This window comes from Emydura macquarii, unplaced genomic scaffold, assembly GCF_026122565.2.
Source record: "Emydura macquarii macquarii isolate MOO-44397 ecotype Brisbane River unplaced genomic scaffold, CSIRO-AGI_Emac_v2 contig_691, whole genome shotgun sequence".
Lineage (NCBI taxonomy): Eukaryota > Metazoa > Chordata > Testudines > Chelidae > Emydura > Emydura macquarii.
The window spans coordinates 1937635-1950989 of NW_027130828.1; the positions used below are offsets into that span (position 1 = coordinate 1937635).

The 13355-nt window shown below is 39.1% G+C and overlaps 1 protein-coding gene across 6 annotated transcripts in view; it reads right to left on the bottom strand.

Annotated features, from left to right (window-relative positions):
- Nucleotides 1-13355, bottom strand: part of GAPVD1 (GTPase activating protein and VPS9 domains 1) — a 51245-nt gene that overhangs the window by 19643 nt on the left and 18247 nt on the right. For 2 of the 6 annotated variants that reach the window (XM_067541682.1, XM_067541686.1), the window contains exons 7-15: nt 9548-9708; nt 5941-6070; nt 4870-4995; nt 3743-3916; nt 3327-3467; nt 2338-2472; nt 1544-1663; nt 839-916; nt 298-671 (exon numbers count right to left, since the gene is read on the bottom strand). In XM_067541682.1, coding sequence (XP_067397783.1) covers nt 298-671; nt 839-916; nt 1544-1663; nt 2338-2472; nt 3327-3467; nt 3743-3916; nt 4870-4995; nt 5941-6070; nt 9548-9708 — 1439 coding nt within the window. Of the gene's footprint in view, nt 1-297; nt 672-838; nt 917-1543; nt 1664-2337; nt 2473-3326; nt 3468-3742; nt 3917-4869; nt 4996-5940; nt 6071-9547; nt 9709-10553; nt 12668-13355 lie in introns of those variants that run through there. The other 4 variants (XM_067541688.1, XM_067541685.1, XM_067541684.1 and 1 more) reach the window with 4 other exon arrangements.

Genomic DNA, 13355 nt, shown 5'->3' on the forward strand with positions numbered 1-13355 from the left:
ACTTTATGGTTAGAGATTCATTTTGGGGTCCTACAGCTAAAGCATGTCACATAAATTGAAGGAGGGACCCTGTCTGTTTGGGCCATTCACCGCATCTTAAGCTTTAGCTTTTTTAAAGTCATACTTACTACAGGTCAGCTTTAAACAGGTGCCAGAATTGCACTATGCTTCCCTGGTTCACGTATTTAATGCTAACATTAGATTTCAACTGCACTAGACACATTTCTACTCAAGTATGACATGTGAGAAAAAGAACAAACACGCAAGACCAGTTCAACTTCACAATGGATCTCTTACCTCTCCTCTAGAGGAGTCTTTGCTGGGGGATGAGGAGGAGGACTGAGGTGCAGCCAAAGAAACAGCTGCCCCAGCGTTGGGTGTTTGTGCAGGAAGCTCTCTTTCTTCGTTAGCAGGCCGCCGGTTCCAGCCAGGGTCACTCATAGGTCTCCGCACTGACGACGCGATGTCAGAGCTCCTGCTGCGGACCAGTCTTTCTGGGTAGGAATGCCTTTGTTTGAACGCCTCCAAATCAGCTGGGATTAAGATGTGGGAGCCGAAATTTGGTAATCTGGCCTCGTTACCTCCCATAGCTCCTTCCAGGATGGGGGGATCTGGTGGCGGATGAGAGGGTCTTGCATAGTGCACTTTAGGCCTAACCACTGCTGATACACCTGGAGCCAGGAAACATTAAAACATTGAACCAAACATTAGATTACCATGGTGGTTGTGTGTACACATACCCATCTGAGAAATGTACGGCTTTTTCTCCAGCTAAATTAACAGCAGCCTTTGATGTACTGATCTTAAAAACAAGAATAGCTCATTCTTTACAGTTTACCTTCGTGTGAGGACAATGGGTCAAACAACGCAAGCAAAGAGTCCGACTGAGAAGGGGGAGAAGTCAACTGATTGGCTCCTGAAACAACACAAAAAGTGGGTCTGAATGTGCCATGCACAAATCAGTGCTTCTTAGCTAGAGTGCTGCACAATATAAATGCATTCACAGAGCTTACAAAATGGGCAGCATTTGGATCCTTTTACAATGTTAATAAATGTTTAAGATTTGAAAATGTGCTGACAGAAAGGCACTGAAAGCAATCGAAGGACTGAAGAACAGTCAAATTATTATAAAAACTGGAAGAAAAAAAAAAAAGAAGAGCTCAATGAGGGTAGAGTATCTCAAGTGCAGTCAACCTAACTTGGTAGAATTAGTGAGAGAAGAACTTAGATAGAGTAAAGACAGATCACATTCAGCAGTATGTTGCCACCACCTTCTCTTTCTAGTCATAAGTATAAACAACACTTCTGATAAACATGGAGAAAATGTTTGTAAACAGTTTCTCAAACACCAGAAATTTCAACTTCCAAATATAAGAACTAGTAAAGAGAAGTGAACTTTTCTTCTATGCAATGTTTACACCCAATTTTTCTTGCTGGGATGAAAATGTTAAAAGGTTTTACAGTCGTAAGCTTAACAATTCCTGATGAGCTCTCACCTAAGACACTGTTTGTTTTTCACTTACTATCCAAGTGCTTTACTTACCATGAGCTGTTTCATCCATATCAGGACTTGTCACAGAATCTTTCCCTCCAAAATCAGAGCTACACTCAGACCTAAGGTCCTCGATCTTATTAGGAATATCCTCAGAGGTTGCACTAATACCTTATAAATAACAAAAGAAGGATTTGTAAGGGTCTTTGAGACAAAAAGGATGCAGAAATCAAAAACATTAAACATTCTTGTGACAGCTGCAATAAGCTGGGGTGTTCTTGCTGCCAACTCCCAAAAACTGAATTCAAGAGAAATGGCAGCTTGACATTCTAAGAGGACAGCCCTGACTTTGGAATTCTGTTCTGCTAGGAAAAGGTTTTGTGATCTTCAGGTTCCATCTTTTTATTCTGCTGTTTAATGTACACAATAAATGCTTTGATGCTATGACTGGCAACATAAAGGATCTTAAGACTGACAAATAATTTGCACAAATCTATAACCTGAGACATAAGTAAGATGCAATGATAGAGACTACAGAAGTGTGCTACACAAAATGGGATGAAGATAAGCCGAAGGCAGATGTCCATAGTGAGATGCAAGGAAATCTGAGGTGACTTCTTAGCTTCAACACCGTACTGCAAGTCTACTTCTAGATGACAAATTCTCTGGATTTCACTCTGGTTTTAGTAGGATGAAGAGCAGAGTGTTACCGTTCTGGAAACTAGAGTATGAGCACCAGACAAAAAATATCCTTTTGTGGATTAGACTAAATATGATGTAACTAAGTACATGGCAAAACACATACTGGTTACCTAACAAAGCAGTTCCTGAAAATAAAGACACACCTGACACGACGCTGAGGCCTGGTGTGCTGGGACGAGAACTGACCTCCCTCACATCTGTGTCATCGGAGGTGCTGCCCACCCCAGAACAGCTTTCCAGCTCCTGAAGTCTTTCCTCCTGCTTTAGGTCTGGGGCTTCTATATAGAGAACAGTGTACATGCATTACTTCCTGGTGTGATATTCTCTTAGAATTAACATGCAAACAGATAGTGTGGGCATTTAAATTTTAAGGTAAAGAGACTACGCAATTTTGTGAAAGGTACTCTGAAATGGCAACAAATAATTTGATCTATTTCAGCCAATTCTACTTTGCTGTACTGCAGGTAGGACAATGCAGACAGTCCTTCATATCTGCTGGGGTATTTTAATATTTTTACTCCAACAAAAAAATTATTCCATTTCCCAAGCAGAGACTATGGAATAACATACTAAATGCATATGAAAACACTGAAACTATGTAAAAATTCTGCCTAGAAAGATTCTCATAGTTCTACGGTGCTCCTTTTAGCCTTAGTTTTTCCAAAACACTGCCAACGGTCACCAAGCCATGCTAGATCTGCTCTCATATTATAATCAAGTCCTCTGGCTTACATCTTCTGTCCATCATGGTAAAGAAATGGGGTCACAAAGTTAAGCCCCTCCTGTGCATTTTGTGCACAGGCTTATTTTGTGCAGTGCAAGTGCTATATTGGGTAGCTGTATGCACAATATATGTCAATTAATCTTCAAGACTTCCAGTTTTAGAGTGACATTTATATACAAGAGGTTCTCATGATTTTATTTTGGAATAATAAGCAATCATGTTTGTTTGAGAAAGGACCACTACGATTATTACCTGCCCTTTGAAATAGCCTGTATGGTCTTTGGGCCAATAATACTCCCTCTCAAAGTGATTGTTTCAAGTGATGTGCTTATCCAAAAATATTTATGAAATAAACACTTTTCAGTTCATGTTAAAGACAAGATTAAAGGTGAGTTGCAGGATTCTGACCTGAATCACTTGGCAATACCTCCACACTCCAAGCTTCACTGGTGGTTTCTGATATGGTTGATCCTGTGCAGGGGTCAAGTAGCACAGATCCTGAACCTGGCAAACACAGCAAGCTGCCAAGCATGCTCTCTGCAGCTGCTCCTGCATAATCAAGAGGGAACAAAGGACCAGGTAGGAAAGATGAGAGGACTGTAGTAAGACAGGCATCATACAGTGGGTGTCCTGTATTAAGTAATCTACTGAAAAACTAGAAGAAAGCACCCATAACGTCTGTCCTGCATTTATCTAAAGTTTTCCTACAAAACAGAAAACTTAAGATTTCATAACTACATAGAGACAGAATGAGAGATCCAAAAGCTTTTTTGCTTTGCAGCAAGCTTAAAGTAGCTTTTCATGCCAGAAGTGCTGTCAGTTACCTGCAATTTCTTGCAAACGGTCTTCATCAATGTTTGGATCAAAGTCACTGCCCAAGACATCTGTGCTCCAGGTCTCACTCACAGTTTCAGATATGTCCCTGTCATCAGTCAGTCCCATCATATCACGAATTTCAAATTTACGAAGTTTGTCATCAAGGTTATCCTGAGTCGTAGCTATGTAAAATAAAAAGGTCTAAAAAATTCTCCAATATGCTACAGATAGGAAACTAATTCTGTTAATAATACGCAGTTTTAAATAACTAGGATCTATATAGCACTTTAATAATCACCGTATTTTGTATATTAAAATAGATATGATGTGACAACATTCTTTACTCATATTTGAGAAACGCTAGGGATTGACTTATGAGGGAAGGTTTAAAAAGTGTATATATTGTCCAAACAACTGTCTACAACTATGAACGACAGACATCAAGGAGTGAGTAAATTATGGTGAAAACTTACTGGAAGTGAGATTAGTTTGCAGAAGGAAAGAGGTTGAATTCCTATCAGTTAGAATCATAGAACTAAAAGGGACCTCAATAGGTTATCCAGTCCAGTCCCCTGCATTTATGGCAGGACAAAATATTATCTAGACCATCCCTGACACTTTGTCTAACCTGCTCTTAAAAATCTCCAATGATGGAGATTCCACAACCTACCCAGGCAATTTATTCCAGTGCTTAGCTACCTGACAGTTAAGAAGTTTTTTCTTATGTCCAAGTTGGAACACAAACAGGAGAGGGCAGTGTCAGTAACTACAAAAATATCTAGACAGTCTAGCATTTCCAATTACTACAATTCAAATCATCCTTTTCCTCTTGAAGAGGAAGGCATCATAAAACAAAAATTTAAAAATATTTTATTATAGTGACTGAGATTTCAAAATACAATGTAAGTTCACTGTTCTAAAAATGATGTTAACATTGTTTTAGTGGACAACAATAGCTTGCCAATTAAATAATACATGAGATATTCAAAAGAAGTGTGAAAGTAATCAAATGATGTAGAAAGCCTCTTTACTCATCTCTGACATATCCAATTTAGAGATTGGAAATTGATGGATTTAGAGAAATTATAACTGTCTACAACAGTCCACTCACTTTGAACAGTGTGTCCACACCTACCTTGTTCGTGTTCTAACAGCTGCAGGGCTTCAACACCGTTGCTTCCAGAAGGCCCTGCACCAAGCTCTGACACAGATTCTCCTTCTAAATCCAAAGAGGACACAGAATTGGAGCGATTTGAAGGACCTGATAAAAATTGATTTTCCTGTTAGTCTGATCTGAACAAAACTATTTGTTTTTTTCAAACTCGTACAATAAACAATACAAGATGCAACTTATTTGCAAGACTGAAAAAAATTGAACTGTCATTTTCAATACAAATTATCCACTTATGTGAAATACTGAACTGAGGAACTCAAAAATTCTTCTCAATATGGTGAGCTATTTAGAAAATGTGTTGAATACCAACATCTCAATTATCTTGTAGAATTGGAAACAAACTCTTAACACTCCTGTAATTAACACTTTACATCTTTGGAGTGCCACACAACAGTAAATAATTTTCAAATACCTTGCCACATGTGGTTGGCACATCAATATTAGTATACTTGCTTTTAACCAAAATTCAAATACAGACTTTTGTAATTAATTTTTTCTAATATCTTGATTTTGTTTATTTTGAAAAACAAGAAGAGAAAAAACTAATCAGAGAAAGTTAAACAACGTATATTACCTGGGACTATTGAATGGCTTGTAGAAGCCTATTCAATATCCAAGGTAGATCTGATTGCTCTGTGTGATGCTCATATGAAAGAGCTGTTAGGAGCCTAAAAGACATTTTGGCATACAAAAAAATTGATGAAAATAAGATTAAAAGTCAACATGAGAACTATATATGTATGGACAATTTAGATTAGTTATGCAATAACATGTACCAAGTTACAAATTCTTTTATTCCTTTCTCAACCATAATCAATTTTGTCTCATTCCTTCCACACCAAATTATCCTCAGCTACCTATGTGTCAGAATTTCAGCCAAGAGTGTTTTTTTATGGCCAATCATGAAGCTAGGCTTTCAGGGGAAAATGACAGACTTTGTAAAGGCAGATATGACATGCTATATTCAGCAGAAGCGTCATTTATAATTAAAATCTGCACACAAACTTTTTGAATACTTAAGTAACCCTTCACCTTCAGATATTCCTTCCAGATTATCACTGCAGAGGGAAAAGCGCAAGGTTTTATCAGGTTTACCGTGGAGTTTGGTTTCATCAACAGGCACATCTCCTTGTCCTCCATCGGCAAGCTGCATGTTTAAGACCTATGATGCGGGGTGGAGAAATCAACATGTTTAATTGACCCAGAAAAATAAATTAATTTTATTTAAAGTGAGTCAAACATCTGAAAATAGATCTTCAATGGCATAATCGATATCTAACATCTCACATCTGAGGAAAGGTCATTTGAATCCAGACAGAGCCCTGTTCTACGAAGTAACAGCCTGGTGAGATTTTAATATGGCCAAGATTTAGACGTGCAGTATATCATGAGAATGGAAACTCAGCTGATCTTTTACTCTAATGGCACCTTAATATCACACAGAAATTGATAACTGCAGCACTCCAAGAGGAGGGAGTCTGAACTACCAGGAAAGACCGAACAGACTTAAGAAAGCATATTGTCCTCTTATTAGAAGAGTACATTATGCCAACAGCTGCAGGTGGATAACGTAATAGTTGGGTATTCAGCCTTTATGAGCTCTGATGTGGCAGCTCAAGTTTACTCCGAAGCAACGTAGCATGGAGTAACGTCTCTACAGGCTGGCATAACTAACTCTTCATGATTTATTATGCTGCAGTAGATCGTTTCATCACTTTCATTATAAGTTCTTGAAACATAGTATTTAGAACTTGGGTATGCACAGTAATTTCAGTCCACCAAGTTTTCTAAAGGATTAACATATGGACTTAATATGATTGCAAAGCACAGACTAAACCAGTTCCTTTGGAGATAGCAAAATATCTTGGATCTACGAATCAGAAGGTTTTACTCTACTAAGAAAGATGTCACATGCCTCTGCATAGAATGACAAGGTGAGGGTGGCTTAATGAAAGCGGTGTTTATCTGTTTTCAAAATCCAGTTGCAGACAGCATGTTTATTTGGCAGCTGAAACACCAAAGGCATATAAAACCCAATACTTATTTTACAGGTGTCCTCCATGGCTTCTTCAAAGTCATTAAAACTGACCATGTGTCAACTTGTACACACACACACGTAGGCACAAAACTATCAAGGAGGAAGATGGATAAGTAATAAATTATCAGAGTTCTTAAAATGTTCAAGCAACCTTCTGTGAGATCCTTCCTATGCCGCAATAGAAGGAAGGCAGAAGATTCTGGAAGTGAACCATTGGCTTAGGTAAGTGGTAGAGGCCATTGGTTTTGTGAAACACTGGTCCACCTTCTGTGGGGAAAGGGGTCCATATAGTTTGGATGGCCTCCCCCTCAGTAAAAAGAGAACCACACTCTTTGGGGGACAGGCTGGCTACAGTAGTCAGGAGGGCATTAAACAGCAGAAGGAGTGGAGGTGGTAAAAAAAGGGAATATATGAGCACTCAATCACAAAATCAACATGTAGAGAACAAAATTGATAAAGGAACCAAAAGACATGGAGATGAAATTCCTGAATTGCCTACACACTAACGCTAGGAGCCTGGTAACAAACAAAAGGAATGGGACTCTCTCATTTATGAGCATAAATTTGATCCATGTGGTATTACTGAAACCTGGTGGGATGAAACATACTATTGGAACGTTAAAATCAATGGTTATGATCTATTTAGGAAGGATTGAGTGGGCAAAAGGGGAAGGGGAGTGGGATTCTATGTAAAAAATGGTATTACCTGTTTCTGAGTCAGATAACTCAGAAGAAAGTGATGCTGAATGATAATGGATCAATGTCCTAACTGATAAAGCACAAGATGGGGGTATTAGTTGGTGTCTGCTACAGACTACCAAATCACCCTAGGGAACAGGATGATGGCCTCCTTACGCACCTATCCATGATGTTTAGGCAAAAACATGACTTGATCACATTTATAATGCAGAGAATAAAGTCCAGACCAGCAATATATATGCTTTAATAGGACCGATTTCACAAAGCTGAAAACAATTATGAGTCAAATCAGCTGGAAGGAAGAATTTAATCAGAAGTGCGAATGATAATTGGGAATCCTTTAAGAACAGCTTCCTAGATGCTAAAAACCCACAATCAAAGAACACCATACTGATTTAAAAGATGACAGAAGGGAAGTGAAGGCTGCGATAAATTTTTTTTTTTTTTTTTTTAATATATAACCAAAGGAAGAAAAGGGAAGTTGACAGAAATGAATATACATCAGAAGTTAGGAATTGTAGAAAATTGATAAGGGAAGCAAATGAACACAAGAAGAAATCTATGGTAAACAGAGTTAAGGACAATATGGAGTTTTTTAAAACATATTAGGAACAAAGAATCCTGACAGTGGTATTGGTCCATTATTAGATGGAAATGACAGAATTATCAACAATGCAGAAAAAAACAGAAATAGTTCAATAAACATTTCTGTTCTGTATTTGGTGAAAAAACTGATGCTGTAGTCTCATTGTATGGCAATGATACCACTCTTTCCATTTCAGTAGTATCTCTGCATGATGTTAAATAGAAGCTACTAAAAGATAGACTTTTTTAAATAAACAGGTCTAGATAATACTTTGATGCAGGAGTTTTAAAAGAGTTGGCTGTGGAGCATGCTGGTCCATTAATGCAGATTTTCAATATGTTCTGGAACTTCCCCAGTCCTTCAAAAGACTGTAAGAGAGGTAATGTTGTGCAAATTTTTAAAAAGGGTAAATGGGATGACCTGGGCAATTACAGGCCTGGCAGCCTGATATTGATCCCAGCAAGATAATGAAGTGGCTGATATGGGAATTGAGTGAGAATTAAAGGAGGGTAATGTAATTAATGCAAGTCAACAGAGGTTCATGGAAAAATCGATCCTGTCAAACTAACTTGATTTTTTTGGATGAGATTACAAGTTTGGTTGATAAAAGTTAATAGTGTTGATATAATATATTTAGACTTCTGAAGGATATTTGACTTGATACCACAAAATATTCTGATAAAAACTAGAATGATATAAAAATAGCATGGCACATATTAAATGAATTAAAACTGGCTAACTGTATGGCCTCAAAATGTAACCGTAAACTGGGAATTTTCATTGAGAGGCTGTGTTTCCAGTGGGGTCCTATACATCTAGGAGCAAGGATGTAGACCATACTTACAGGATGTAGGACTCTATACTAGGAAGCAGTGACTGAAAAAGATTTGGGGGTCATGGTGGATAACCAGCTGAATATAAGCTCCAAGTGTGATGCTGTGGGCAAAAGAGCTAATGCAATCCTGGGATTCATAAACAAAAAAAATCTTGAGTAGGAATACAGAGGTTATTTTACCTCTGTATTTGGCACTGGTGCAACCACTGCTGGAATACTGTGTCCAGTTCTGGTGCCCACAATTCAAGAAGGATGTTGATAAATTGAAGAGGGTTCAGAGAAGAGCCATGAGAATGATTAAAGGATTAGAAAATGCCTTATATTGTGCTTTGAAGAACATTTGCAACTTAAGGGTTTTAGCCCTAATTCTGAAATTTACACCTTGTCTTAGTTTATCACAGTCTTAGTATTATTTCATGGTCTGAATATATATTCTACATTTCTCAAAACATGCAATTTACATTTGACATCTTGTTCATACCTCATTTTCTGACATCATACCCGGAGTAAGCTGCGGACCAGTCCCCAAAGAAATAACCAGTACTTCTTCTGGCTGAACTTCCTGTATAGAATCCTGGGAGGATCCTTCATGGTCTCCATGCTGGTCCATTTGAATATTTGATCTACTTCTGCTACGGGGAGCTAATGATACAGTTAAAAGTATAGAGTGTTATGAAGATTTTCAATACTTAAACTCTCAGATTATCTATAAATGCTATAAAAATACAGACGTGTGATGTTAGCGCATGCATATCAAAGAATGGGCAAATACAGAGAATAACTTACAACTTTCTGGGAATTGATACTGGGGCTGTGCAAAACTGATACTGGGGCCATGTAGTTATTTCAATATTGCACTACTGGGAAAATATCAAACTTGTAGCATAGTGGCTTAAGCAGCATATAATGTACCATGCTTCTCCATTCACCCCCCGATATTTCTGCCATGGATGGGCAGGACGGCTCTCTCCTTAGGTTATCTGCACACATTCTCCCTTTGCAAGAGACTCTCCCCTCTGCTTCTGTATCATTGCAAAGACAGAGCACCAGCAGAAAAGCACTTTAGTTCCCAGGTTTAAAATATCTTTTAAGTAATGGTGTTTTTTCTCCCCTAAAAAGCAGTCATGCCAACCATACAGCCTCATAACCTAAAGGCACCTTACACTGAGAAGAGATCGCCATTGCACTAAATAATAGGAAAATGCTCATTAAAAAGCACCAGGAAACCAAGACAAACAAGTCAAGAACATCTGGAAAAGTGATTTTTTGCATTTGTGTAATGAAGAATTTATTAGTCCTGACTCAGCCTTTGCTGAATTTAACAAGTGTGGAAACTTAAAGATCTGATTGTTGACAACTAGAAGGGAATCAACCTTCCTATGGCTTAGAGGTCTGTTCAGAAACAACAGAGGCGGGATTTTGGGGAGAGACTTTTAAAAAAAAAAAAAAAAAAAAAAAAAGCTTCAGCGTCTCAGAACGAGCTCCGCATTTATAATTCTGATCTCTAAGACCTGTGATCAGAATGAGAGTCTCCCACAAACCTTTGATTTATTTAAAGCTGTGCACTAGGCCCTGAAGTAGCTATATATGTATATATATTAAGCTGTTTGGGGTATCATCTGCTACTATGTTTGTATGGTGCCTAAAGCCTCAATCCTAGTCAGGAACTGTAGGACCACTACTTTAATACAAATAATAAATAAAACTTATAAAATGTATCCCTTCTGCATTCACCAGCAAACTCTCCAGACTACACCAGACATCAGCAATAGTTACTCAACATACGTTAGCTGATGCCCCTCCCTGAAAGCCTGCAAGAATAGGCAAAGAATTCATACGAGACAGCTACTCTCACTGTATGGCAACAGTTCTCAACCTGGGGGGCAGGACCCCCTGGGGGGGGCCACCAATGATTACAGGGGGCCCATGCGGCTTCAGAAATATTGAGGTCATTTAGTCTCCCTGAGCTCCATGCCAGGCACAGTTGCCTTGAGCTCGGCGCTGGTCGGAAGGAAGCAGCCGCCCACCAAAGGAGCAGGAGCTCCAAGCTCCACTCTGGCTGGAACGGAGGAGCAACCCCCCCAGCCCCTCACCGGTCAGGCGCCTGGCCAGAGAGGAGCAACCCTGGGCCAACCCACCAGGGCCCACCTCCATTACCCTCAATCCATGCGGGATGGGAAGAGGCGGGGGGACACAGGGCATGCAGCGGCGGCTGTGCTGGGGAAGGATGAGCTTCTTACTCATGTAAAAGAAATTTATTATTTATGTAATTTAGTGTTATCACCATCATGATGTGTCTATAGGGGTTGTGTGTGTTTATGGTCAGTGAGGGGGTGGCATGTGTTTTACCTAGTGTTAACTAGTGCGGCTTTCATTCAAAAAGGTTGGGAATCACTGCTTGTATGGGAAGGCACACTGGCAGCAATTCAGACAGTGCTATTTAGAGCAGCCACCTGAATTCTTACTTAAAACTAACAAACAAAACTTTCTAGCCAAAAGGTACAGCACTACAAAGGAATTAAGGCCTTGCATCCCATGAGTTGCTGAGCACCTCCCAACGAAGTCCACAGAAGCTACAGGCACACAGCACCTTGCAAGACAAGGCTCTAAAGCAGCATTACTGAAAGCATTACTGAAAGCAAGACAAGGCTCTAAAGCAGCATTACTGAAAGCTTTCAATGTTTTGTACAGTAACACTTCTCTTAAGGGGGTTAAGACAGTTTGGGACTTTGGGGCATGTCCTTTTCAGCAAAATCTGATATACAAGGCGATCCAAGTGTACACGAGATGGAATGTGTCAAACACTTATAAGCAAAAGCCGGTAAGCCCTCATTTCTTTTTACCTCTTGGGCATGCTAATTTAAAATTTTTGAGACTGTATAAATAAAGTGAAAACTGCCACTCTCAGCCTGGCTTTGGATGGTTCTTCCCTGTTCAGAGCAGGTGCTGGTAGCAGAAATAAGCCATTCTGAAGAGTGGTATGCCACACCTTGCACTGAAGAGCCACTCATCAAGTAGAGCTGCAGGAAGTCACAAAACACTCAAGCTTGAGGACCTGATGTTACAAAGCAATATCAGGATGGTGTTGTGATTATTTTGTGGTTCTCTGTAACTCCTTTTAATAGAATCTTCTCTCCTTCTTCCCATTCTGGACACCTTGGAGAAAGAGTCAAGGACCTGAAGTTCTTTTCTTATCTAGGAGCTGGCAGCATGGCATCAGTTTCCTCAGCTGAAACATGGGAGCTGAGCCCAAATGTGCAAATCTGAGAGTTAAATTTTTGCCTTCAATCATGCATCAAAGGGAGACTAGGCTTTTTACGATACTACATTTTTCAAGCTATTTAAGTAGGAACTGGCCTTCATAATGGAACAAACAAAGAAGCCTGGCACAAAGTAAATTAAGGACAAGCACATGAAGCATGGTTTTATGAAGTAAATAAAAGTTTTACATAGAGGAAGAAGGGAAAGAGTCCATTACCCACCAAATGGGGTTACTAGATTTATGTGAGCTGTGAGATTGGTGGTAGAAGTATCCCAGGCAGTAATGGCTGCCAACTGTTGTCCTGGGTTTCGACAGCATTAAACAGAAACAAAATCAAGCCTTTGAACAACAAAAATATTTTAAACTGTAAAATAAATACAAACAAGTTGTTACTTCACTAATGTAAGCCTAGACTAGAACAGAAGTTGTGCATGGAGAGGTAAGGATAACATATGGTACCAAAGTTAGTAAATTAAAGGAAGTAATAATAAAGCCTATTTTAAGTACAACATTTTTGCTCTATGTTACAGATTAGGTCTTTTTCTCCTTTCTACTGAATATCAATATTCCAATTATATAAGTAAACACTAGAGCAGAGTGCAATACTTCAGGATCTAGAGAAAAAGTATCACATTTTGAGATGGGATATTTTTGAGCTGAAAAGGTATAAGATCCTGAAATTCAATGCTTCAGAAGAAAAGAATTACATTACATCAGTAGCCAGATTTAAAACAGCATAATTAAAAGGTAATCTCCCCTCTTACACTGCTTACGACATTTTTAGCATGGTCTTCAATGGATTCCCCCATTCCTCCCATTTTCCATGCTGGTGTTCCCAAGATGTCTGCACCCTTGCCTTCTTCCTCCATCCACTCTCAAGCCCTTGAATGACTGTCTCCACTCTCACAATCTCATCACCTTCACAATGATGATTTAAATCTACCTCCCCTTGCCTTACCTTTCCCCAACTGACCAGATTCCCATCTCTTCCTGTCTCTCCAGCATTTTCTTACAAACATTCTGCCTC